Here is a 25,653-nt window from a genome sequence, read left to right as displayed (position 1 = left end):
TATGTATCCAGGGTTCTGGGAGGGCTTGTACAGCCAAGTGCCACCACGTCTTCACTGCTATTTTTATTCAAGCTGGCAGTGATATGCCTCCACAATGTGCAATCACACCTCCAACTGTAGCATAGACATCACCTTAAACTAGTCACATCAGTGCACCTTTCAGATGTTTGGTGTGCAAACAATCCTACCGACCTCCTCTAGGTTGAACTCCAGCAAAAATAAGGTGCACATTATCTGCACTTAGGACAAGGAACTGGACTGGAGAGGAGGAGGCATGACAGTCTCCAAGTTGCAATGCTTGCATGTCTATAGAAGAGCCCTGAGGAGAAGGACAAAAGAGGTCATATTCCATCTGTCTTGTAAAAGGGCTTTTAAAGGAGCTTACCTGAAGGAATCAAAGGTATTGGCTGCCCAGATATCTGTCCCCAACATGTCCAGGGAGTTGTCTTTGTTGCCATTCTAAAAAAGAGGGGAAAGAATTGTTATTCTTGAGGAATTACGATGAGCTTCCTGACCCAACATATAACTCTGCCACTGAGTATTAGCAACACTCTTCATCTGGATGAAATACAGACACACTACAATGAACAGCATTTTGGGTGGGTCTCACATTTCCCCAATTGCTTCTGAGACTTGTTAGGCTTTCCCATTTTTAACCCCTATTTTAAGAAGGTGATAACTCACAGGGACAGGTTTTCTCTGGTCCAATGAAAATTTGAATATGAAGTCTCATTGCACAAACTGAAAAGTTGGTAAATTAGGTGGAGCCGAAACCTGCCCCAATTACTCCAGAGAATTTGGTGTCAACTCAACCATGAGCAGCCATGGGGAACTGGGAATGATCCAGGACTGACGGGAACAAGGCAGAAACTGGGTGTTGGGGAGGGATAATGTTTGGAAGAAGTTTGGCCACCATGATGTCCCTGATGGCATTATGTCCCCCCATTCACCAGCACAAGCCACTTGGAAGGAGAAAGCATTGACTTAGAATGCCAGGGGACTTCTCCTGATAAGGAGAGGGCTCTGGCTCTGGCTGTGATCTAGGTGTGACATCCCTCCCTCCCAAACCTTGACTTGTAAGCCTTACAGGGTCTATCAGGACTTGGCTTCACAGAGGAAACAGTTTGCCAGGTTTAAGGCTTGCTGGCCAGCGAGCTCATCCCTCAGATTTGGCCCTGACTGAATCAAATCCAATCCAGCTACATATCCATTTCCCTGAATTTTAAGGGGGTCCCTTTTTGTAGCTAACTGTGAAGCAGTTTTAGCGGTCACGACAAGAGAGCTCTCCTTATCTACAGAGATACAAAAACAACAACACCCCAGCATTTCACCAGGCTGAGTTATTTGACGAGACATCAGACACCTTTATGGTTTACAGCTGTGATAATTACTGCTCGAGATCCGACAGTAACACCATTTCTTCTGGCTCAGCACAATATCAGATCATGAGATATCACGATACCACATAACTCACATGATAATTGTGCCATTACTATGTGTCACCACTGCAGACTAGAAGAGCTCGGGTGCCCAACTCCATAACGTACAAAAAATTAGCATTATGGAGGGATGGGAGGGGGAGGTCTGATAGGACTAGCCCGAAGACTTTGGAAGTACAGGGCCATTGTTAGCTCCCACACAAACCACTGAATGACGTCACGCTTACAGTTTACTGAAACATTCTTTAGTTCTTTCCAAAGGCACTACCCTTTGAGCAACAAGCACTTAGCTAAGGGAGATGAATGCTTTGTCCTTTTGTTTCATAGCCCCAGATTAGCCTGTCATAAATGTGCAGTTTCTGTCCACCTTCCTCATCGACACGCATCGGGTGAAGGACCTCGGAGGAACGCCACTGTTTCGGAGGCAAAATCACTCTGTTATCTCCAGCAAAGCTGCTTACCTTGAGCACATAGGATACTCGCTGTCAACATTTACACTTAACAATCATCTGACTACTGCAGCCCCACTAAGATATGAACTTAACTACATAAATGGTGTGAACGCAAATACACAGTAGGTCAGCACACAGCATTTCATCCTCCCTGATATGTATCGAACCACTTGTGTTGCAAACATAGGGGGGAAACCCAAGTGTTTTAAGAAAACAAAGTCAAACTGAGTTCCTTGCATTTTCTTTTCAAAGTGAAATGGTGCTAGGAGAAAGTGTTGGCTTGACAGCTCTGAAGTCTTTACTCTTCTGTTTGTCCACAGAATGGTTGCAACATACATAACATCAGTATAAGCAAGCATTCTCTGTACTGCCCTACCAACATACCTCAACCATACAGTGGCCACCATATAGCCATCAAATGGCAACAACTTTCCATCACTCACTACCAACCTGAGTAGGATTTGAACCAGCAGTCAAGAAGGAAAAGACTGCATAGAGTTATCGGTCCCTTGAGCCAACCAGTCTGTGAAACCTAACAGGTCTCAATCTTCACTAGTTGGGCAAACAGACTGGGACAAGCAGCCTGGGAGGCGTGTATGAAATTTTAGCTGGTACGGACTTCACTAGTGCTTTTTATGTAGCCTGTTGTAAAACTAAGCAAACATCTAGATGGGTTGATGTACCCCCTGGAAGACCTCTGTGTACCCTCAGGGGTACATGTACCCCTGGTTGAGAACCACTGCTCTGTGCCACCTCGAAGTACCGGCCCACCCCATTCCATGTCCCATCTCCAGCTGTGGCCATCTTTGATGTTTCAGAGGAAGGAAACAACAAAACAAAACAGAATACACTGCAGGGTGGGGAGGATCCCTTCCATAGCCCATAATCAGTGTCCTGAGCTATTCATTTTCCACTGAATGCATCCGATAAAGTGAGCTGTAGCTTATGCTCAAATAAATTTCTTAGTCTCCAAGGTGCCACAAGTACTCCTTTTCTTTTTGCGAATACAGACTAACATGGCTGCTACTCTGAAACCTGAGCTATTCAGTTACCCAGTTCTCTAGTTAAAGTTACATGGATCAATCGGTAAAACACTGTGCTCCATTTCAGTCACTCACTTCAATGCATATGTCCCTCCACACTTAAGATTTTTATTTCAAGTCAACTTTTTAAATAGATTTCAATCACAATTTAAAAGCCGTGGTATTCAGTTGTGAAGTCTTGGCGAACTGAAGGACCAGTGAGGTAGTATATATGTAAGACTATACAAGGCATGTATATGGAAGCCTATACAAGGCATAGCTGTGGACACTGAAAAGCTCTCAGTATGGTCCTGAAACTCAGTAATCAAAGAGGCTGGTTCTCAAATCCTGATGCAAAAGGTATTTTAAGATAGTTCCCTGGGACGGCAATTATAACTATAATCAGCTTTAAACTTCAAGATCCCAATGACCCAACACGTGGGTTTAAATAAGCATTTGTACTCAAGTGGAGTTGGAATATTACTCCCAAAAATTAATGGACTAATTAACAGTGCTGATTGAAAGACAGAGTGATGAGAGCATTATAAATGCTTAGACGGATTAAGGAGAATTGATCAAACAGATCCTACACACATTATGGGACTAGACACGTTAGGGACTCTGTTCTCAAAATCCTGTGTGCACAAATGCAGGTGGACAAAATCTACATCAGTGGTGTGCCTAATGTGTGTGCAGTCACAGCACATGTGCCCACATAACATAGTGATGGCACAAGCAAATGACCAGCTATGAGTCTGGCTAGTGAAGGAGAAATAGAGCTCAAGAATAGGTTTGCAGAGTTGGAAAATGAAGAAGGGGCTCAGCAGGTAGTCACCAAAGGTGGAAGGGCAAGGAAGAAGAGAAGAGTGGCTAGTCCTATAGGAAAAGGGGAAGAGTTAATGGAGACTACACCAAATATGAGCCCCAGGAGGATACAGGATGGGTTAAAGACGATTACAAGGGACAATAGGACTTGCAGCCAGAGGGAACAGGGGATAGACTGGAGAATAGCACCGTCACCAGGAAAAGGCAGGTCTATGTGACTGGGACTCTTTACTGAGAAGAATAGACAGGCCTGTAACCAGAGCTGATCCAGAGAATAGGAGGGTGTACTGTCTTCCAGGTGCTAAGATACGGGATGTAGACCTGAGGTTGAAAAAGATTCTAAAGGGAGCAGGAAAGAATCCCCTAATTATCCTTCATGTGGGAACAAATGATACGGCTAGATTCTCACTGGAAAGTATTAAGGGAGACTATGCTAGGCAGGGGGAAGACGCTTAAGGAAATCGAGGCTCAGGTGATCTTTAGTGGGATTCTGCCTGTTCCTAGAGAAGGGCAACAAAGGTGTGACAAGATTATGACTATCAACAGATGGCTTAGGCAGTGGTGCTATAAGGAGGGCTTTGGGATGTATGGCCTCTGGGAGCCATTCATGGACAGAGGACAGTTCTCTTGGGATGGACTTCATCTGAGTAGGGAAGGAAATAGACTTCTAGGATGGAGGCTGGCACAACTGATTAAGAGAGCTTTGAACTAGGAATTTGGGGGAGATAGTTGGGAGATGTCCAGGTAATCTCCACGCCTGATTTTAGCATTGAGAGGAAAGAAAACGAAGTAAGAGAGGATACAGCCGTGGGTAGGAGGAAGGGCAGTGTTGATACCAGTCTAATAGGTTATACTGGCTGTAGAATGACTGTGCCTAATAGGGTACAGAATGTGAGTGAGGCCAAACAGCAAAAATTAAGACTTTTGTACACCTATGCGAGGAGCCTAGGTAACAAAATGGAGGAACTAGAGCTACTGGTGCAGGAAGTGAAACCAGATATTATAGGGATAACAGAAACATTGTGGAATAGTAGTCATGACTGGACTACAGGTATGGAAGGGTATGTGCTGTTTAGGAAAGACCAAAATAAAGGTAAAGGTGGTGGAGTAGCATTGTATATCAATGGTGAGGTAGAATGTAAAGAAATAAGAAGCGATGAAATGGATAAGACAGTCCATCTGGGCAAAAATTACATTGGGGAAGAAAACTATTAGAGCCTCCCCTGGGATAGTGCTTGGGGTGTGCTATAGACCGCCAGGATCTAATTTGGATATGGATAGAGTCCTTTTTAATGTTTTTAATGAAGTAAATACTAATGGAAACTGCATGATCATGGGAGACTTTAACTTCCCAGACATAGACTGGAGGACGAGTGTTAGTAATAATAATAGGGCTCAGATTTTCCTAGATGCGATAGCTGATGGATTCCTTCATCAAGTAGTTGCTGAACCGACTACAGGGGATGTCATTTTAGATTTGGCTTTGGTGAGTCGTGAGGACCTCATAGAAGAAATGGTTGTAGGGGACAATCTTGGCTCAAGTGATCATGAGCTAATTCAATTCAAACTGAACGGAAGGATTAACAAAAATAAATCTGCAACTAGGGTTTCTGATTTCAAAAGGGCTGAATCCCTGTTGAGGTTACAGGGACAAACCATCCCGATGAGTCGAAAGAATAGTAAATATGGCAGGCGACCAGCTTGGCTTAATGCTGAAATCCTAACGGATCTTAAACATAAAAAAGAAGCTTACAAGAAGTGGAAGCTTGGACATATGACCAGGGAAGAGTATAAAAATATTGCTCGGGCATGTAGGAATGAAATCAGGAGGGCCAAATCGCACCTGGAGCTGCAGCTAGCAAGAGATGTCAAGAGTAACAAGAAGGGTTTCTTCAGGTATGTTGGCAACAAGAAGAAAGCCAAGGAAAGTGTGGGCCCCTTACTGAATGAGGGAGGCAACCTAGTGACAGAGGATGTGGAAAAAGCTAATGTGCTCAATGCTTTTTTTGCCTCTGTCTTCACTAACAAGGACAGCTCCCAGACTGCTGCGCTGGGCATCGCAACATGGGGAGTAGATGGCCAGCCCTCTGTGGAGAAAGAGGTGGTTAGGGACTATTTAGAAAAGCTGGACGTGCACAAGTTCATGGGGCCGGACGAGTTGCATCCGAGAGTGCTAAAGGAATTGGCGGATGTGATTGCAGAGTCATTGGCCATTATCTTTGAAAACTCGTGGTGAACGGGGGAAGTCCCGGATGACTGGAAAAAGGCTAATGTAGTGCCAATCTTTAAAAAAGGGAAGAAGGAGGATCCTGGGAACTACAGGCCAGTCAGCCTCACCTCAGTCCCCGGAAAAATCATGGAGCAGGTCCTCAAGGAATCAATCCTGAAGCACTTACTCGAGAGGAAAGTGATCAGGAACAGTCAGCATGGATTCACCAAGGGAAGGTCATGCCTGACTAATCTAATCGCCTTCTATGATGAGATTACTGTTCTGTGGATGAAGGGAAAGCAGTGGATGTATTGTTTCTTGACTTTAGCAAAGCTTTTGACACGGTCTCCCACAGTATTCTTGTCAGCAAGTTAAAGAAGTATGGGCTGGATGAATGTACTATAAGGTGGGTAGAAAGTTGGCTAGACTGTCGGGCTCAACGGGTAGTGATCAATGGCTCCATGTCTAGTTGGCAGCCGGTGTCAAGTGGAGTGCCCCAGGGGTCGGTCCTGGGGCCGGTTTTGTTCAATATCTTCATAAATGATCTGGAGGATGGTGTGGATTGCACTCTCAGCAAATTTGCAGATGATACTAAACTGGGAGGAGTGATAGATACGCTGGAGGGCAGAGATAGGATACAGAGGGACCTAGACAAATTGGAGGATTGGGCCAAAAGAAACCTGATGAGGTTCAATAAGGATAAGTGCAGGGTCCTGCACTTAGGACGGAAGAACCCAATGCACAGCTACAGACTAGGGACCGAATGGCTCGGCAGCAGTTCTGCGGAAAAGGACCTAGGGGTTACAGTGGACGAGAAGCTGGATATGAGTCAGCAGTGTGCCCTTGTTGCCAATAAGGCCAATGGCATTTTGGGATGTATAAGTAGGGGCATAGCGAGCAGATCGAGGGACGTGATCGTTCCCCTCTATTCGACATTGGTGAGGCCTCATCTTGAGTACTGTGTCCAGTTTTGGGCCCCACACTACAAGAAGGATGTGGATAAATTGGAGAGAGTCCAGCGAAGGGCAACAAAAATGATTACGGGTCTGGAACACAAGACTTATGAGGAGAGGCTGAGGGAACTGGGATTGTTTAGTCTGCGGAAGAGAAGAACGAGGGGGGATTTGATAGCTGCTTTCAACTACCTGAGAGGTGGTTCCAGAGAGGATGGTTCTAGACTATTCTCAGTGGTAGAAGAGGACAGGACAAGGAGTAATGGTCTCAAGTTGCAGTGGGGGAGGTTTAGGTTGGATATTAGGAAAAACTTTTTCACTAGGAGGGTGGTGAAACACTGGAATGCGTTACCTAGGGAGGTGGTAGAATCTCCTTCCTTGGAAGTTTTTAAGGTCAGGCTTGACAAAGCCTTGGCTGGGATGATTTGATTGGGGATTGGTCCTGCTTTGAGCAGGGGGTTGGACTAGATGACCTCCTGAGGTCCCTTCCAACCCTGATATTCTATGATTCTATGACTTTCAAAAATTAAGGAAATTAGTTAGGGAAGTGGATTGAGCTGAAGAATTTATGGATCTAAAGGTAGAGGAGGCCTGGGATTATTTTAAATCAAAGCTGCAGAAGCTATCAGAAGCCTGCATCCCAAGAAAGGGGAAAAAAATCATAGGCAGGAGTTGTAGACCAAGCTGGATGAGCAAGCACCTCAGAGAGGTAATTAAGAAAAAGCAGAACGCATACAGGGAGTGGAAGAAGGGAGGGATCAGCAAGGAAAGCTACCTTATTGAGGTGAGAACATGTAGGGATAAAGTGAGACAGGCTAAAAGTCAAGTAGAGTTGGACCTTGCAAAGGGAATTAAAACCCATAGTAAAAGGTTCTATAGCCACATAAATAAGAAGAAAACAAAGAAAGAAGACGTGGGACCACTAAACACTGAGGATGGAGTAGAGGTCAAGGATAATCTAGGCATGGCCCAATATCTAAACAAATACTTTGCCTCAGTCTTTAATAAGGCTAAAGAGGATCTTAGGGATAATGGTAGCATGACAAATGGGAATGAGGATATGGAGGTAGATATTACCATATCTGAGGTAGAAGCGAAACTCGAACAGCTTAATGGGACTAAATCGGGGGGCCCAGATAATCTTCATCCAAGAATATTAAAGAATTGGCACATGAAATTGCAAGCCCATTAGCAAGAATTTTTAATGAATCTGTAAACTCAGGGGTTGTACCATATGATTGGAAAATTGCTAACATAGTTCCTACTTTTAAGAAAGGGAAAAAAAGTGATCCGGGTAACTATAGGCCTGTTAGTTTGACAGGGGATCAATAGGAAAATTGAAAGGTGGATAAGGAATCGGTTAAAGGGGAGACTAGAAGGGGTCCTACTGAAAGGTGAACTGTCAGGCTGGAGGGAGGTGACCAATGCAGTTCCTCAAGGATCGGTTTTGGGACCAATCTTATTTAATCTTTTTATTACTGACCTTGGCACAAAAAGTGGGAGTGTGCTAATAAAGTTTGCGGATGATACAAAGCTGGGAAGTATTGTCAATTTAGAGAAGGACAGGGATATCCTACAGGAGGATCTGGATGACCTTGTAAACTGGAGTAATAGTAATAAGATGAAATTTAATAGTGAGAAGTGTAAGGTCATGCATTTAGGGATTAACAACAAGAATTTTCGTTATAAGCTGGGGATGCATCAATTAGAAGTAACAGAGGAGGAGAAGGACCTTGGAGTATTGGTTGATCATAGGATGACTATGAGCCGCCAATGTGATATGGCCGTGAGAAAAGCTAATGTGGTCTTGGGATGCATCAGGCGAGTTATTTCCAGTAGAGATAAGGAGGTTTTAGTACCGTTATACAAGGCACTGGTGAGACCTCACCTGGAATACTGTGTGCAGTTCTGGTCTCCCATGTTTAAGAAGGATGACTTCAAACTGGAACAGGTACAGAGAAGGGCTACTAGGATGATCCGAGGAATGGAAAACTTATGAAAGGAGATTCAAGGAGCTTGGCTTGTTTAGCCTAACTAAAAGAAGGTTGAGGGGAGATATGATTGCTCTCTATAAATATATCACAGGGATAAATACCGGAGAGGGAGAGCAATTATTTCAGCTCAGTACCAATGTGGACACAAGAACAAATGGATATAAACTGGTCATTGGGAAGTTTAGACTTGAAATTAGATTAAGGTTTCTAACCAGCAGAGGAGTGAAGTTTTGGAACAGCCTTCCAAGGGAAGCAGTGGGGGCAAAAGATCTATCTGACTTTAAGATTAAACTCGATAAGTTTATGGAGGAGATAGTATGATGGGATAACATGGTTTTGGTAATTAAATATTCATGGTAAATAGGCCCAATGGCCTGTGATGGGATATTAGATGGGGTGGGATCTGAGTTACCCAGGAAAGAATTTTCTGTAGTATCTAGCTGGTGAATCTTGCTCATATGCTCAGGGTTTAGCTGATCGCCAAATTTGGGGTCGGGAAGGAATTTTCCTCCAGGGCAGATTGGAAGAGGCCCTGGAGGTTTTTCGCCTTCCTCTGTAGCATGGGGCATGGGTCACTTGCTGGAGGATTCTCTGCTCCTTGAAGTCTTTAAACCACGATTTGAGGACTTCAATAGCACAGACATAGGTGAGAGGCTTTTTGCAGGAGTGGTGGGTGAAATTCTGTGGCCTGCATTGTGCAGGAGGTCAGACTAGATGATCATAATGGTCCCTTCTGACCTAAATATCTATGAATCTATTTATGCCTGCAACTGCAGTAAATTCTCCCAAATAAATGAGACATTTAAATGCACACAAAGTGGGTTTTGAAAATCTGCCCATTTATGACACAAACTTTTTTATCATTCCTTCCCATCCATTCCTTTGCAAATCAATCTGAATACAGAATTATTTTTGTTACATTAGTATCAGGGTAGATAATCAACGTTTTTTAAAAAAATCAGATTTTTAAATTTAATTTAAATATAATTTTCCTTTAAAAATTTAATATGAAATTATGATAATCTATGTCAAAGGCCAAAACTTACTATGATCTATTAAATCATTTAAATTAACTAAAATAATAATATTAAGCAGTACATAAGAGAGGCCATACTAGGCAAGACCAACGGTCCATCTAGCCCAGTATCCTGTCTTCCAACAGTGGCCAATGCCAGGTGCTTCAGAGGGAATGAACAAAACAGGGCAGTTATTGAGTCATCCAGCTCATGTCATCCAGTCCCAGCTACTGGCAGTCAGAGGTTTAGAGACACCTGAACTATGGGGTTGTATCCCTAATGATCTTGGCTAATAGCCATGAATGGACCTACCCGCCATGAACTTATCTAATTCTTTTTTGAACACAGTTCTATTTTTGGCCTTCACAACATCCCCTGGCAACCAGTTCCACAGGCTGACTGAGCACTGTGTGAAGAAATACTTCCTTTTGTTTGTTTAAAACCTGCTGACTATTAATTTCATTGGGTGACTGCTGGTTATGTTGTTATGTGAAGGGGCAAATAACACTTCCCTACTCACTTTCTCCACACCATTCATGATTTTATAGGACTCTATCATATCCCCCCTAAGTCACCTCTTTTCTATAGAAGAACATAAGAACGGCCCTACTGGGTCAGACCAAAGGTCCATCTAGCCCTGTATCCTGTCTTCTGACAGTGGCCAATGCCAGGTGCCCCAGAGGGAATGAACAGAACAGGCAATCACCAAGTGATCCATCCCCTGCCACCCACAGGAAACAGAGGCAAGGGATACCATCCCTGTCTATCTTGGCTAATAGCCATTGATGGACCTATTCTAAGCTAAACTGTTGCAGTCTTTTTGATCTCTCCTCATACGGAAGATGTGCCATCCCCCTCATCATTTTAACTGCCCTTCTCTGTAATGTTTTCTAATTCTAAAACATCTTTTTTTGAGATGGAGGGGACCAGAATAGCTTCAGTATTCAAGGCTGGGCATATCATGGAGTTATATACTGGCATTATAATATTTATTGTCTTATTATCTGTCCCTTTCCTAATGATTCCCAACATTCTGCTAGCTTTTTTGACTGCCGCTGCATACTAAATAGATATTTTCAGAGAACTATCCATGATGACTCCAAAATCTCTTTCTTGAGTGGTAAAAACTAATTTAGACCCATCATTTTGTAAGCACAGTTGGGATTATTTTTTCCAGTGTGCATTACTTTGCACTTATCAACACTGAATTTCATCTGCCATTTTGTTGCCCAGTCACCCAGTTTTGTGAGATCCTTTTTTAACTCTTGTCAGTCAACTTCTGTCTTAATGATCTCAAGTAATTTTATATCATCTGCAAACTTTGACACCTCACAGTTCACCCCCTTTTCCAGATCACTTATGAATATGTCAAACAGCACTGGCCCTAGCATAGATCCTTTGGGAACCTCTCTAATGACCTCTCTCCACTGGGAAGCTGACCATTTATTCCTACCCTTTATTTCCTATCTTTTAATCAGTTACTGATCCAGGAGAGGGCGTACCCTTTTATCCCGTGACTGCTTACTTTGCTTAAGAGCCTTTAGTGAGGGACCTTGTCAAAGGCTTTCTGAATGTCCAAGTACACTATATCCACTGGATCACCTTTCTCCACATGCTTGTTGACTGCCCTCAAAGAATTCTGATGGATTGGTGAGGCATGATTCCCCTCTACAACAGCCATATTGACTTTTCCCCAACGCACTGTGTTCATCTATGTGTCCGATCATTCTGTTCTTTGCAATAGTTTCAACCAATTTTTATGATATTGAAGTTAGGCTTACTGGCTTGTAATTGCCAGGTTTGCCTCTGGAGCCCTTTTTTAAATATTGGCATCACATTAGCTATCCTCCAGTCATCTGGTACAGAGGCTGATTTAAGTGATAGGTTACATACCCCAGTTAGTAGTTCTGCAATTTCATATTTGAGTTTGTTCAGAACTCTTGGGTGAATAACATTTGGTCCTGGTGACCTATTACTGTTTTATCAATTTGTTGCAAAACCTCCTCTATTGACACCTCAGTCCCTCAGTCCTGTCACCTAAAAAGAATGGCTCAGGTATAGGAATCTGCCTCACATCCTCTGAAGTGAAGACCGATGCAAACAACTTGTTTAGCTTCTCCACAACAGCCTTGTTTGCTGCCACAGTTTTAAAGAAAGTCAAACCATTGAACTGGTAGAAGTCACTGGTTAAACACCTGGAACCAGTTTGTTGAAGTGCTAACCCAGCTATGACTGCCTTTTGCAGGTAAATAGAGAATATTTTTTTAAATTTCAGTTTATTCATCTAGTTCAGTGATTATATTTCATTCAAAGTTAAGAAACTGATTGGGTTTGGAAAACACAGGAAAGCTTGTTTTCCTCTTCTAATCTATGAATAAAAATTAGGTGTGAGGATGAGATCTACTAGTTCTAAAGACTGAAGGACATGGGGACCTGAAACAATCAGTTCAATTCACTAACTACAGATGATACTTCCTTTGTTTAATAAATCAGTTGGTTTAATGTATTCAGAAAATTTTAAAATGCTCTTTGTGCACTTTAATTGAATTACAATTTCCAGCCAAAGAGAGCTTGACACAAATCATGAGTAAAATCTAATAAATAAGAAATACACCATTCACCATTTTCTAACATAATATAAATGTAAAAATTAAGAATGTGAATAAACACATATTAGGCTACATAATTGCTTTCATAAATACGTATAAATATAGTGTATCATGGTTAGCAAAAAGCAGTACCAAATTTAGCATCAAGGCTATATTTAGTTGGAAAATCAACTTTATTAATGGGTACCAATCAATGAGAATCAAACTTTCTTTAGGAAAATAACTGAAAAATACAAATGCAAAACAAGACTAAAATTGATTATTTAAATCAAGGTTCTCAGCTTGCTGATTTAAATCACTTAGATTTAATCACATAGAGTTCAATCAATCAATCCTAATAAGTACCGCATATAAAATCACTGCACTTTCTGTTACCATAAATAATGTAAACAATTGACTGAGCTTTGACCTTCCCAGTCACTTAAATACCAGGATTATCCTAGGTACCATGGTGAGTTCTATGTGCGTATCACCTGGCAAGTTTCCCATGGATAAGAGCCTTCATCACACTGCCTCACCAGTTGTACCTTGGCAGCACACAATCAGCTAACAGCGCTCACAGCTGCTGTAGGCCCCAAGACAGGAACTGAGCCTGAGATCAGAACTCTGTGCTGTGAGGTTTAGGCTAGTGCGTTGGTCGCATATTTTCACTTTTAATGGTGATCTGCAAAAATCTTTTTAAAACCATCTCTATAATATCCCAAAACTAAAGCACTCCCAGATTTCAAGCACAAATTAATTCCCTCTCCCTCTAGACTAAACTGACCAGCAGCAAACTTATTTTCCCACATTAAGGCACCTGATACTACTAAAAAGGCCTCTTCAAATGTAGACACCTGAGAGATGCATTCCAACTAGGCCTTTAGCAGTTAGGCCATACATTATGCAGACAGGTTAAGTATTTACACACACACACACACCCACCCACCCACCCATGTCATTAAAAGAATAAGCCCATGATTAACAGCAAGCGGAGCACATGATTGCAGCATTCCTCCATCGGCTTTCATCAAACACTATCAGTTTATACCTTGGTTGAATGACTGAACTGGCTGCTTCTCCCTTGGCTGTCAGACCTTGATCCAGACCCAGGCCTGGAGCCTGAACAAGGCTGGGATCCTGAACTCCCACTGCTGCTGTGATCCCACTCTTCCTAGAAACAACAAACAACTCGCTTTAGTCAAGTGCAGCTTAATTCCTATCCTAATGAAAAATGCCAGTCTAATACACTAGAGGGTCGGTGTAGTCTAAATCTTGCAGGCATAGCATTAGGAGACAAGAATTTGTGGCTCTGCCACAAGTTTACTCTGTTGCCTTAGGTAAGTCACTTAATATCTTTGGACCAAATTCTGCCTTTATTTATACACTGTGCAACCCAACCAACTACAATGGGGTTGCGTGATGTTTGAATCCAGGCAGGATTTGGCCCTTCATACCTCAGTTTCCGCATTGATAAAACCAGGATAATGCTGCTTACATTCCTTATTGTCTTGAGGACTAATTAATGTTTATTCAGCAACATGATGTACTGCTTCAGTGCTAAGTTTCATTAATTACCAAAGAAAAAAAATATAAACTCATGTAGTGTATTTTCTTCTTTCTCTGTTTATTTCTTAGGCAGTCAGACATCAGCTGTCCACACACCTTGAAAATATCTAGGCTCCGCCCTCCCACTATACTGAATAACTGTCGCCATTTTCGTCTGTGAAACAATTGTTCCAAATGTGCTGTCTTTATCCTCGTTACACTTGCTATTATGTCAAAGAATCGGCAGGTTTCTGGGACTCTTGGGGGCAAGAGGCATCATATTCTAGTTTGCTAAACTGATTTGACCAGACATATTTACCCAAACAAGCCTGGAGGGGGATTTTTTTTTCCAGGTGGTGGGAGAAGGGAAAAATATCTTTGGCAAGCTTGCGTCTTACAAGGCTTCGAAAGGTTTGCTTTGAAAAGCCCTTTGAAGTGGGAAAATATGCAAAAAAGATTATGTAGTGCAGAATGCTGACCTCCATTAAGGATTTTTAGAAATTGGAAAACAAAATGAGGCATTTGCATTAGAAAAAAGATGTAAGAGCTAACATGTTAAAGAGGGCTTTTGACATCTCACAAGTACTAACTGGGGATTCTCAAGTCTTAGGTCACTGACATCCTATCATGAATTAAGAGACAGGACAGTCACCTTTACCATTAAGAGCCAGCTGGACACACTACCAGAGTGTGCTGTATACTGCTGCTTATACACCAGGGTACAGGTTCCAATCATTAACCTTAGGCAGTCAGCCCTGCTTGATACAGTCTTTAATATGGCACAACTATATCAATTAGGAGGGTGATTTTTTAGCAATACAGTTATACCACCACAACCTCCAGTATGGATGCGGTCATACTGGAATGCAGGTGTCTTGCACTAGTCTAGCTCGTTTCCCTTCTTATACCGGAATAAGCAAATTTATACAAGTGTGCCCCCACTAAATGACTATAGTTAAATGCATTACAACTTTGGCGTGTAGACAAGTCCTTGGTTTCTGAGCCTATTCTAACAAGGCCTTCATAGTCTGTGCCTGGAGAATATGTTTGTTCTTTATTCATTAAATAAACGGTACTTTGCTTAAATGCTAGTACAGTTTAGACTTGATTGCTGATGCTGGGAAAGAAGTGCTGACTGCCCACCCTGAGAGAGGCAGAAGGCTCAACCCTCAGAGGAGAAAATCAAACAAGCGAGATGAACCGGCCCTGAAGTCATAAGGAGATGGGTTAGGAGGAGCTGTGGTCTCTGCCCAGAGATGTTTCACCTATGACAGATCATAGAATCATAGAATACCAGGGTTGGAAGGGACCTCAGGAGGTCATCTAGTCCAACCCCCTGCTCAAAGCAGGACCAATCCCCAATTAAATCATCCCAGCCAGGGCTTTGTCAAGCCTGACCTTAAAAACTTCTAAGGAAGGAGATTCTACCACCTCCCTAGGTAACACATTCCAGTGTTTCACCACCCTCTTGGTGAAAAAGTTTTTCCTAATATCCAACCTAAACCTCCCCCACTGCAACTTGAGACCATTACTCCTTGTCCTGTCCTCTTCTACCACTGAGAATAGTCTAGAACCATCCTCTCTGGAACCACCTTTCAGGTAGTTGAAAGCAGCTATCAAATCCCCCCTCATTCTTCTCTTCTGCAGACTAAACAATCCCATTTCCCTCAGCCTCTCCTCATAAGTCATGTGTTGGGGATCTGTGCTGACATGGAGCGAGCCCTCTGAATTTCAAACACATTTAACCCCTTAGGTAACTAGATTCTTCCCATAAAAAGAAAAGGAGTACTTGTGGCACCTTAGTATATGTACGTCACCTGGGACTTAGCTAATTTCTGTGGTTTGGAAGAAGGCCATTGGAAATGCTGCTGAGAAATAGTGAGGATGACACAAGGCACAGTCAGGTAGCCAAGGTAGGATGGAATAAAGACATTTATGGAGCTAACTACTGGGGTACAGCAAGGTGGCAGCTGTGTGAAGTGGTTAGGGAGTATGAGGCATGCAGACATCTACAGAACTGAGAAGAATCTCGTCAGTGGGAGGGTAAGCAGAAAAAGAGGCTGTGAGTAGAGCAGGGTGAATTTTTTCTACCAAAACTCAGCCCCTTCCCCCCCCTCCCCAAAAAATGCAGATTTGGCTCAACCAAAACGTTTTGTGAATTTGTGTCTATTTCAGCAAACTGTTTCTGTAAAAAAACAACCCCACCCCCAAAAAAAACCCAACAGAAAAACACCCTGAAACAAACAAATCTGGAAAAAAAAAATCAAAGCATTGCAGTTTGACATTTCCTATATTAAATGTTGTGACTTTGTTTCAAAATTACCTTTAGATGTTCTTTAAAAAAATTTTTTTAAAGGAGAAAAACCTTGAAATGGAAACAAAATGTTTCATTTGACCCAAAAGAAATCCCCCCCCCCCCGTTTTTTGGACTTGCCAACAAACTGAACAATCCATTATTCACACAGCTCTTGCTGTGATAAGAGTTATGGACTTCACATCTATGTTCTAAGGACTATATTCTAGGGATGGCATTAGGGGGACTGTGTTGTGAGCTGGTGGGGTGAATATTCGAGTGCTGGGACCATTTGTTTGACTGGTGTTGGTTGCAGGGACAGCCTGAACAAAGGTTGGTTTGTTTGAAAAGTGCGAATTGGGAGTGGTTTGTTCCGGGTGGGTCTTAAGTGGTTGATTGGAGGGAAGGCTTTGAGCTGGGCAACTGCTTCGAGCCAGTAGCCTTATAAAAAAGGCCGCCAGTTGCCAACCGAGTGAGCAGCAAACACAGCAGAGGCAAACAGAGGGAGTTTGCCTGGGAGGAGATCCCACAGAGTTTTTTACTTTTCAGGCTTCTGTGAGCAGTAAATACAACATCTGAAGGGGCTCTTAGAAAGAAGACAATATGGATAGTGAGCAATCAGCTGTTGTAACCTGCACAGGATGAGCTATGTTTGTCTTTCTCCCAGAGGATAGACGCGACTCTGTCTGTATGAACTGCAAGCTGGTCTCCATATTGGAAAAGATGTTTAAAGGACTAGAGACCCAATTATCAACCCTGCTTTGCATCAGAGAAGATGAAGACTTTCTGGATAGAAGCCAGCGTTTGGTACTGCAGGCACAGGATGCTGAAAAATCAGAGAGGGCAGTGCAGAATGGGGGAAAAAATTGGCAGAATGTGACCTCCAGAGGAAGAAAGAGGAGAACCCATGTATCCCCAATGCAGACAGAGGCAAGAAACCGTTTTCAGGCTCTCTGCACAGGTACTATGGTGAAGAATGGTTTGGAAGAGTCATCTGAGAAAAGGGACCAGAAGGAAACCCCACTGACCAGAAGGCACAGGATGCATTGTCCTAGGGATGGGGGTTCCACGACCACCACTCCCAAGAGGAGGAGATGGGTGGTGGTGGTGGGGGACTCCCTCCGAAGGGGGACAGAGTCATCCATCTGCCGTCCAGACCGGGAAACTCGAGAAGTTTGCTGCTTGCCTGGAGCTAGAATTCAGGATGTGACAGAGTGTCTGCCGAGACTGATCAAGCCCTCGGACCACTACCTCTTCCTACTTCTCCACGTGGGCACCAATGATACTGCCAAGAATGACACTGAGTGCGTCACTGCAGGGAAGAAGGATAAAGGAGTTTGAGGTGCAAGTCGTGTTCTCGTCTATCCTCCCCAGGTAGGGACCATCAAATTGTGGAGGTAAATGCATGGTTGTGCAGGTGGTGTTGGAGAGGGGGCTTTGGATTCTTCGACCATGGGATGTTGTTCCAGGAAGAAGCATTGCTAGGAAGAGATGGGATCCACCTAACGAAGAGAGGGAAGAGCATCTTCACAGGCAGACTTGCTAACCTAGTGAGGAGGGCTTTAAACTAGGTTCGCTGGGGGATGGAGACCTAAGCCCTGAGGCAAGTGGGATACCAAGAGGAAACACAAGGAGGAGGGTGCAACAGGGAAAGCCTCCTGATTCATACTGAGAAAGTAGGGCAATCGGCTAGGTATCTTAGATGCCTGTGCACAAATGCAAGAAGCTTGGGAAACAAGCAGGAAGAATTGGAAGTCCTGGCAATGTCAAGGAATTGTGATGTGATTGGAAATAACAGAGACTTGGTGGGGTAACTCACATGACTGGAGCACTGTCATGGATGGGTATAAACTGTTCAGGAAGGACAGGCGGGGGAGAAAAGGTGGAGGAGTTGCACTGTATGTAAGAGAGCAGTATGATTGCTCAGGCCTTCAGTATGAAACTGGAGAAAAGCCTGTTGAGAGTCTTTGGGTTAAGTTTAGAGGCGAGAGCAACAAGGGTGATGTCGTGGTGGGTGTCTGCTATAGACCACCAGACCAGGAGGATGAGGTAGATGAGGCTTTCTTCAGACAACTAACAGAAGTTTCCAGATCACAGGCCATGGTTCTCATAGAGGACTTCAATCACCCTGACATCTGTTGGGAGAGCAATACAGCAGTGCACAGACAATCCAGGAAGTTTTTGGAGAGTGTTGGGGACAACTTCCTGGTGCAAGTGCTGGAGGAACCAAGTAGGGGCCGTGTTCCTCTTGACCTGCTGTTCACAAACAGGGAAGAATTGGTAGGGGAAACAGAAGTGGGTGGCAACCTGGGCAGCAGTGACCATGAGATGGTCGAGTTCAGGATCCTGACAAAAGGAAGAAAAGAGAGCAGCAGAATACGGACCCTGGACTTCAGAAAAGCAGACTTTGACTCCCTCAGGGAGTCAGAATCCCCTGGGAGGCTAATATGAAGGGGAAAGGAGTCCAGGGGAGCAGGCTGTATTTTAAAGAAGCCTTATTGAGGGCACAGGAACAAGCCATCCCGATGTGCAGGAAGAATAACAAATATGGCAGACGACCAGCTTGGCTTAACAGAGAAATCTTCAGTGAGCTTAAACACAAAAAGGAAACGTGGACAGATGACCAGGGAGGAATATAAAAATATTGCTTGAGCAGGCAGGGGTGTAATCAGGAAAGCCAAAGCACAATTGGAGTTGCAGCTAGCAAGGGATGTGAAGGGTAACAAGAAGGGTTTCTACAGGTATGTTAGCAAAAAAAGGTCAGTGAAAGTGTGGGACCCTTACTGAATGAGGGAAGAAACCTAGTGACAGATGATATGAAAAAAGCTGAAGTACTCAATGCTTTTTTTGCCTTGGTCTTCACAGACAAGGTCAGCTGCTGCACTGGGCAGCACAGTATGGGGAGGAGGTGAGCAGCCCTCCGTGGTGAAAGAACAGGTTAAGGACTACTTAGAAAAGCTGGACATGCACATGAATAGTCCCACTGACGTCAATGCCTAAAGTTAGGCATATATCCATGTAGTTTGCCAAACTGAAGCCTATGGCTACCTAAATAAATACCAGCTACAGAAATGTGATTGACCAAAATAAAAGAATTAAGAGAAATGGAGAGACTTATTGCCTATATTAAATTAACTTCTGAATTATGGGAGGAAATATGGGCCAAATGCAATGAACTAATATGACAAATAATAAATAAATAACAATTGCTTTAACTTTTACTAAATCAATTTGTATACTAACTAGAAAAGGAGTACTTGTGGCACCTTAGAGACTACCAAATTTATTTGAGCATAAGCTTTCGTGAGCTACAGCTCACTTCATCGGATGAAAGCTTAAGCTCAAATAAATTTTTTAGTCTCTAAGGTGCCACAAGTACTCCTTTGCTTTTTGCGAATACAGACTAACACAGCTGCTACTCTGAAACCTTGTATACTAACTGTGACTCATATCCCATAAATCTTATCTCTGCTGTAGGCCTTCATATTTTGTATTTTTCACCCTCTCTTTTGATATTTTCATTAAAAAAAATTGGTCCACAACTTATAAAAAGTTAGTCACTAGAAAACTGGCTATAAGTCATGCAGGTGATTAAAGAAAAGACAAAGCCTCCTGGGTAGCCTGGCTGGCTCAACGCACCCATGCTCAAATTCATTAGCACACTACCATTGGTAACAGAGATCTCACCCCCAGAGACGTACCAAGGACAGTGTTTGCAGTTTTATTCCCATTGAGTTACTGTGGGATTACACCAGTATTAGTAAGATCTGAATCCCAGCCAGTCCACTGAATAGATATGGAAAGGTAACACCTTTCAGCCTCTATTTACCTGTATCGGATTCAAATTGTCAGAAGTGAAAGGCTCCGTTACCCCACTGTAAGTATTCCGGGTCATCCAGTGGCTGTAAATTTTTTAAAATAAACCCACTTCACATGTAATATGTAAGGATAAGAGCTATCTTCAATTTATTTTCTACGTGGGGGTTAAAGGACAAGCTGTGTCGTCACAAAACCCCATGAATGATTCTGGCAGCAAGAACGTGTGAACGCTGAAAGAATACACAAATAAAGTTACTCAAAAAAAGCACCCTAATTGGACCCTCAAAATAAAAAAGTGTCCAGCAGTGATCAGATAAAGCAGACTTCACTGCAAGTTTCATAGAGCTTAAGGCCAAAAGGGACCATTACATCTAGTCTGACTGCCTGTACCTCACAAGGCCGCAATTCCACCCAAATACCCCTATGTTGAGCCCCAACGGAAACAAAGCTTTAGATCTTTGAATCTCAACGTCTAGTGTCATTAAATAACTATTGCCTGGCTCCCCAATTGTCTGATCCCCCCCATAAATTTCCCACAACCGTAGATATTTAAATCAATAAAAATGCTTAGGAATAAATCGAATTCTCCTAACCCTTTTCATAGTCTTGGCCCCTCCCATGCTTATTGCTCCCCTTATCTTTATAATCTAAAACAGGCTTCAGTACATTTCACCCAAGGTAGTGACCCAGCACTGACCTCTCAAATAACAATCTCACAGCCAGTTGATCCAACTGCGATTACCAAAGAAAACTGTCCAGTGTCATCTCTTTTCGTTGTCACTTTACAAACAACAGCACAAAAAAGTATAGAGTAAGGAACAGTTCTACAGTACCAGAATGGACTCCTCAGCATATGACAGGCCTTTTCCCGTTCTGCTATCCATGATTCTATTACTAAGGCCCTTTTTCATAGAGCAGATAAATCTGAACAGAAATGGTTACCTACTCCAAAAAACCCCACACCCCCTCATTTAAGCGTGATTGTTTGGAAATCTATCTACAACGTATGAATTCTGAAGCATTATGTGAATATGTGAATTTTCTGTAACTGGAAAGTTATACGAGGAAAAGGTCTGCTCTTACTAACTCTCTCTCACCAACCACAACAAGAAGGCAAGACTGAGCAGGAAGAGAAGAGGAGGGTCTTGTCAGTCTTTTCAGGATACCAACTCATTGTTACACCAGTCATGAAAAAAATAGTATTTTCTATTTCAATTACAATAGCAAGTAGGGTCCCCAACCATGGATCATGTCCCCTTTGTGCTACAGGCTACAAAATCAAGTCAGTCCCTCCTTCAAAAGCTGACAGTCTAAGCTTTATGACAGATGCAACAGGTGGCAGGAGTCTCTACTCCACCTGGAGGAAAGGGGCAATCCTAAATGTATACCAACAAACCCTCATACAAGACCCATTTCACACACAGTTACCAGTCCTTTCATGTGTGAACATCTCTCCTGGACTTTTCTAAAATACATACATTTTCAGCAGCCTTTCTACTTAATGAATTCCTCTCAAAAACACATCAAAGAGATTCCTATTTGCAACAGTCCTCACCAGGGGAATACAAATAAAGTGTTTTATATAATTTTCCAGCAGGCCTTTTCTTTACAATTTTTTTTCCAACTGAAAAAGATTAAAATTATTCAATTATCTAATCTTTCCTCATTTACATTGGGAATGTGTCACAAAGATGATATTTTACATACAGTGATATAGTGGTTTTCACCCCAGAGGCTCACAAAGTGCTTTACAGACTCTATAAGGAGATCACCACTCAAACACTGTTTAGCAGGGCTCAGAAACATGCAGCAAACTAGGTCAGGTAGCAAATGCCGTATTCAACTGAAACTGCAGGGAGAATTTTAGATAAGCAGAATGTAATTATCTGATTGAGCACACCAGGAGTTAACTTGAAAAAGTTACTAAGCTCTTTAATGATCATAAGCGGGAAGAACCTTAGGCCAGATTTGCCACTGCCTTACACCCTGAGTTGTCACTTACATATGTGCAGAAGGCATGCAAGCTGGGTGCAAGATGATACCAACTTAGAACTCTCCACACACACACGACTGTTTTACAATCATTTTGCACAGAGGTTACACAAGACGCACAGCAATGGAGAATCAGGCCTCTTAAAAGCACTGCCAGAAGTATACTGCCCCCCTGGAAGCACTGGGGGTCAGATTTTCAAAAGGTATTTAGGTACCTAAAGATGTTGTTAAATGTCTATTAGAATTTTCAGGGACTCAGGTGCCTAACCTGCTTTTGGCACTTTTCAAAACTCCTCTAGGCCCCTGCATCTTTAGGCACCAAAATACCTTTGAAAATCTGGCTCTGAATTGCTACTGACTCAGAGGGAAGAGAGCCACCTATTGCATAAACACACCTTACACTACCCTCGGTTTTCCTTCAAGGTTTCCTACCAGGTCAGACCCTTCTTGCTCGTGAGGTTTAACAAGATCCCAGCACACAGGATAAAACAGCTTACAGACACACATTTGCATAGAGACTAAAGCTCGTCTAAATACTTAGCTCAAAATGGGCTTTTTCAACCAAAATAAGGCATTTCTATCAAAATGGAATTTGCAGTAAGAGAGCCCATTTTCAACAACGTTTTTTGAAAACGAAAAAAACTTGGAAGAAAACGGATTTTTTTCAGTTTTTCAACAAACCCCTCCAAAAGTTTCAGAGAAATTTCAATGTTAATATCAACATTTTATTGTGGGAAATAAACATTTAATGGCCAGCTTTAATAGTGATTTGTATTTCACATTTAAAACCAACATTTTAAGAATGAATCTGTTTAAAATGTTGAAAGTTACATGTAAAAATCAACAACCAACAGCTGTAAGTGGAGCACAATCCTCACCAAGAGCTTTCTAAGGATAACTCAGTAATAAAGAGGTGATTGTTGACAGGGAAGGAAGAACAATAGCAGGCAGATCCTTTTCAGTGCCAGGGAAAATTTGTCACTGATATTTAAAGCAAACTGAATGGGGAGCGGGATCATTATTAGCTCTGATGCAGGCTGGGAGAGAACCCAAAATAGTGAGAGGCAGATCAAAAAGGACAACTTGGACATATGTGAACATTATTTGTTTATACAAAACAAGATCGTTGTTGGACGAGATCAAAAAGCTTTACCGCTTCCCCGAAAAATGCCAAACACAAGTCAGATGAACGCTGTTTGTGATGACCGATTTGAAAAAGAAATGCATTCCTTATACTGACCTCCACTCTACCCGCAGCCCTTCATGTCAGCCCATCAGCTGAACCAGACAAGCCGGTTGCTATTAGTCTGCTTGGGAAACCAACCTGAGACACTCTTGAATAAGAAAATAGTATCCTGTTAATATTCTGAGCAATCCAAGCAGGCTTAATGAAATCAGCAAGACCTGAATCAGAATTTCAAGCAGCTGGCTGAGTTAGCATTCAGAGCAGATTCAAAGGTGGGGGGAGGGAAATCTCACCAAGGAATCACTGTTGAATATTTCACAGAGTCCGGAAGGCAAGAGATCAAAGCTACCATATATTGAATCTATAGTTATGTTTACCACCTTCAGTTTAATAAGTTCGATTTAATAAGTGTCTGTAGCTGAGTCTCTGAACAGTGTCTCCTTTCACACTGTAAGCTTGTAGTAGACTATAATACTCTAGCACCCCCCTGGGGACGGGGTGGACACTGCTTCTGTCTTGGAGTGCAGGACACAACCCCCTAGCTGTGCTACTCGAGGTCTCTGACCCCCTGCATGGGACAGTTAAAGTAATACAAGCAAAAAGACAATTACTCCTACAGCCCACAAAAAAGAGAGCACTAGGCCATCAGGAAGCCAAAGCAAACAAAAGAAAAAAGTAACAGCCCTTTTCAATGGTGAGTGGTCCTATCCAGCCAAACTCTCTAGCTGTTTCTCCAGTCACCAACCCCTTCTTCTGGGGGTCAGTGAGCTCTGAGCTGCAGTCCTGCTCCTTCAGAGTGCTACCCTGCACTAAGCAGGGATCCTCCCTTTTGGTGGCCCACTCTTTAACTCCTTCCTGACTGGCGTGGGGCTATGCATCACAAAGCTCTTTGGGACAGGGTTTTATCTTCCTTTCTTACGTAGGTTTGCGTATCTATTTTTCTTAGGCTTTTCTAGAATATCCATCATCGAGACTATCCAAGCACCAGAACTGAATGTAAATGGGAATTTCCATCCTGAGGACAGGTGACGATGAGGGCTGTTGGAGACAATTATAGCACTGTGGAGAGTGAGAAGGCCAGATCGTACAGATCTGTTTGGGAAGAAGCAGCGACAAGACAGGGACACAGAATGGAAATAGCTCTGCATCTCAATGCAGTGCTCAACACACAATTTCATGCGCAGGTTGCTGTTGGAGCAGGGTGTCTCAAGCTTTCTCATAGTATGGACCATGGCTTGTTACTGAGATGTGTCTTGCGGGCACCTCCCATTCATACAGGCCCCCAGCACCTACCCCTACACTGGCAACTGTGCAAGATCCAAATGGTGATTATTACAAACCTCTGCACATGACAGTCAAAGGGACATGAAAGTGTCCACATGAAAACATCCCTTTAACTGTCTTGAATTCAGTAAAAAGTCTTGACTGAAAAAGGTTTTACTTTGCTCATTTTCTCTCCCTCTACCAACTCTTCTTCCTGAACAGGTTTGCTGACACGTGGTCTGCTGTCATCCTATGCATGTGCTTCTCCTGCCCTTCCCCTGAATAGGTTTCCCAGCTGCCTCAGATCTTTCCGTCTAAATAGCAGCACAGAGTGTCTCTGTTCCCACTCCTTCCAGCCCCTAATGGATAAAGCTTGGTTAGCTCCTCCTTGTTCACAGCTCGAATACCTGTAGAAAGAGCTGAAAAGAGCCACCACCACATCACCAGACAGTAACCAGAGAATCACCCCCCAGTGCCCTGTTGAGCACAGTTTGGGAACTAGTGGCTAAGACAGAATTGGCTGATGCTGGAGAATTCTTTTTTTTTTTAAATTATGAATTCAACCTCAGCTCTTATTTTCCAGACGCTTTGTTCATAGTGTTCTTGCAATTCAAGCACCGAGCTCGTTTTACACCGTACCACTGTAAAATGCTTCAGTCCCACAACAGCTGCCACGGTTCCGAGATGACCTGCTTTCCTGTTTTGGCTGGTGATGAGTGATGCCCAGGGGGAACTGCCAGCAGGAGATGGGAGTGTTGATTTATCCATATGTCAAAATAGAAAGAATGCTGCTACTTCCAGCACTGCAACATTTTGCTTCAGAAGCCCTGACTAGTGCGACATGCTCTCTCTGGAGCTACTTATTAAACTCTTCTGCTGCCTCAGTCTTGGGCCCTCTCACATAACTGAGGAAGGAAAGTAATAGGCAGGAAACCATGTGTGTGCTAGTATGGAACTTTACCCTACTGTTCACTGTATACACAGATCATAGAATATCAGGGTTGGAAGGGACCTCAGGAGGTCATCCAGTCCAACCCCCTGCTCAAAGCAGGAC

The 25,653-nt window shown here is 43.0% G+C and overlaps 1 protein-coding gene across 6 annotated transcripts in view; it reads right to left on the bottom strand.

Annotated features, from left to right (window-relative positions):
* CTIF (cap binding complex dependent translation initiation factor) overlaps positions 1-25,653 on the bottom strand; it is a 340,733-nt gene that overhangs the window by 220,745 nt on the left and 94,335 nt on the right. For 4 of the 6 annotated variants that reach the window (XM_074952340.1, XM_074952343.1, XM_074952342.1 and 1 more), the window contains 2 exons: positions 13,550-13,672; positions 386-459 (listed from right to left, as the gene is read on the bottom strand). In XM_074952340.1, the coding sequence (XP_074808441.1) occupies positions 386-459; positions 13,550-13,672 (197 nt within the window). The remainder of the gene's footprint in view (positions 1-385; positions 460-13,549; positions 13,673-25,653) is intronic. The other 2 variants (XM_074952344.1, XM_074952345.1) reach the window with 1 other exon arrangement.

Source organism: Natator depressus, chromosome 5 (genome assembly GCF_965152275.1).
Source record: "Natator depressus isolate rNatDep1 chromosome 5, rNatDep2.hap1, whole genome shotgun sequence".
Classification (NCBI taxonomy): Eukaryota; Metazoa; Chordata; order Testudines; family Cheloniidae; genus Natator; species Natator depressus.
The sequence above is the reverse complement of the archived record's forward strand: the minus strand, read 5'-3'. Positions and strand labels throughout refer to the sequence as shown.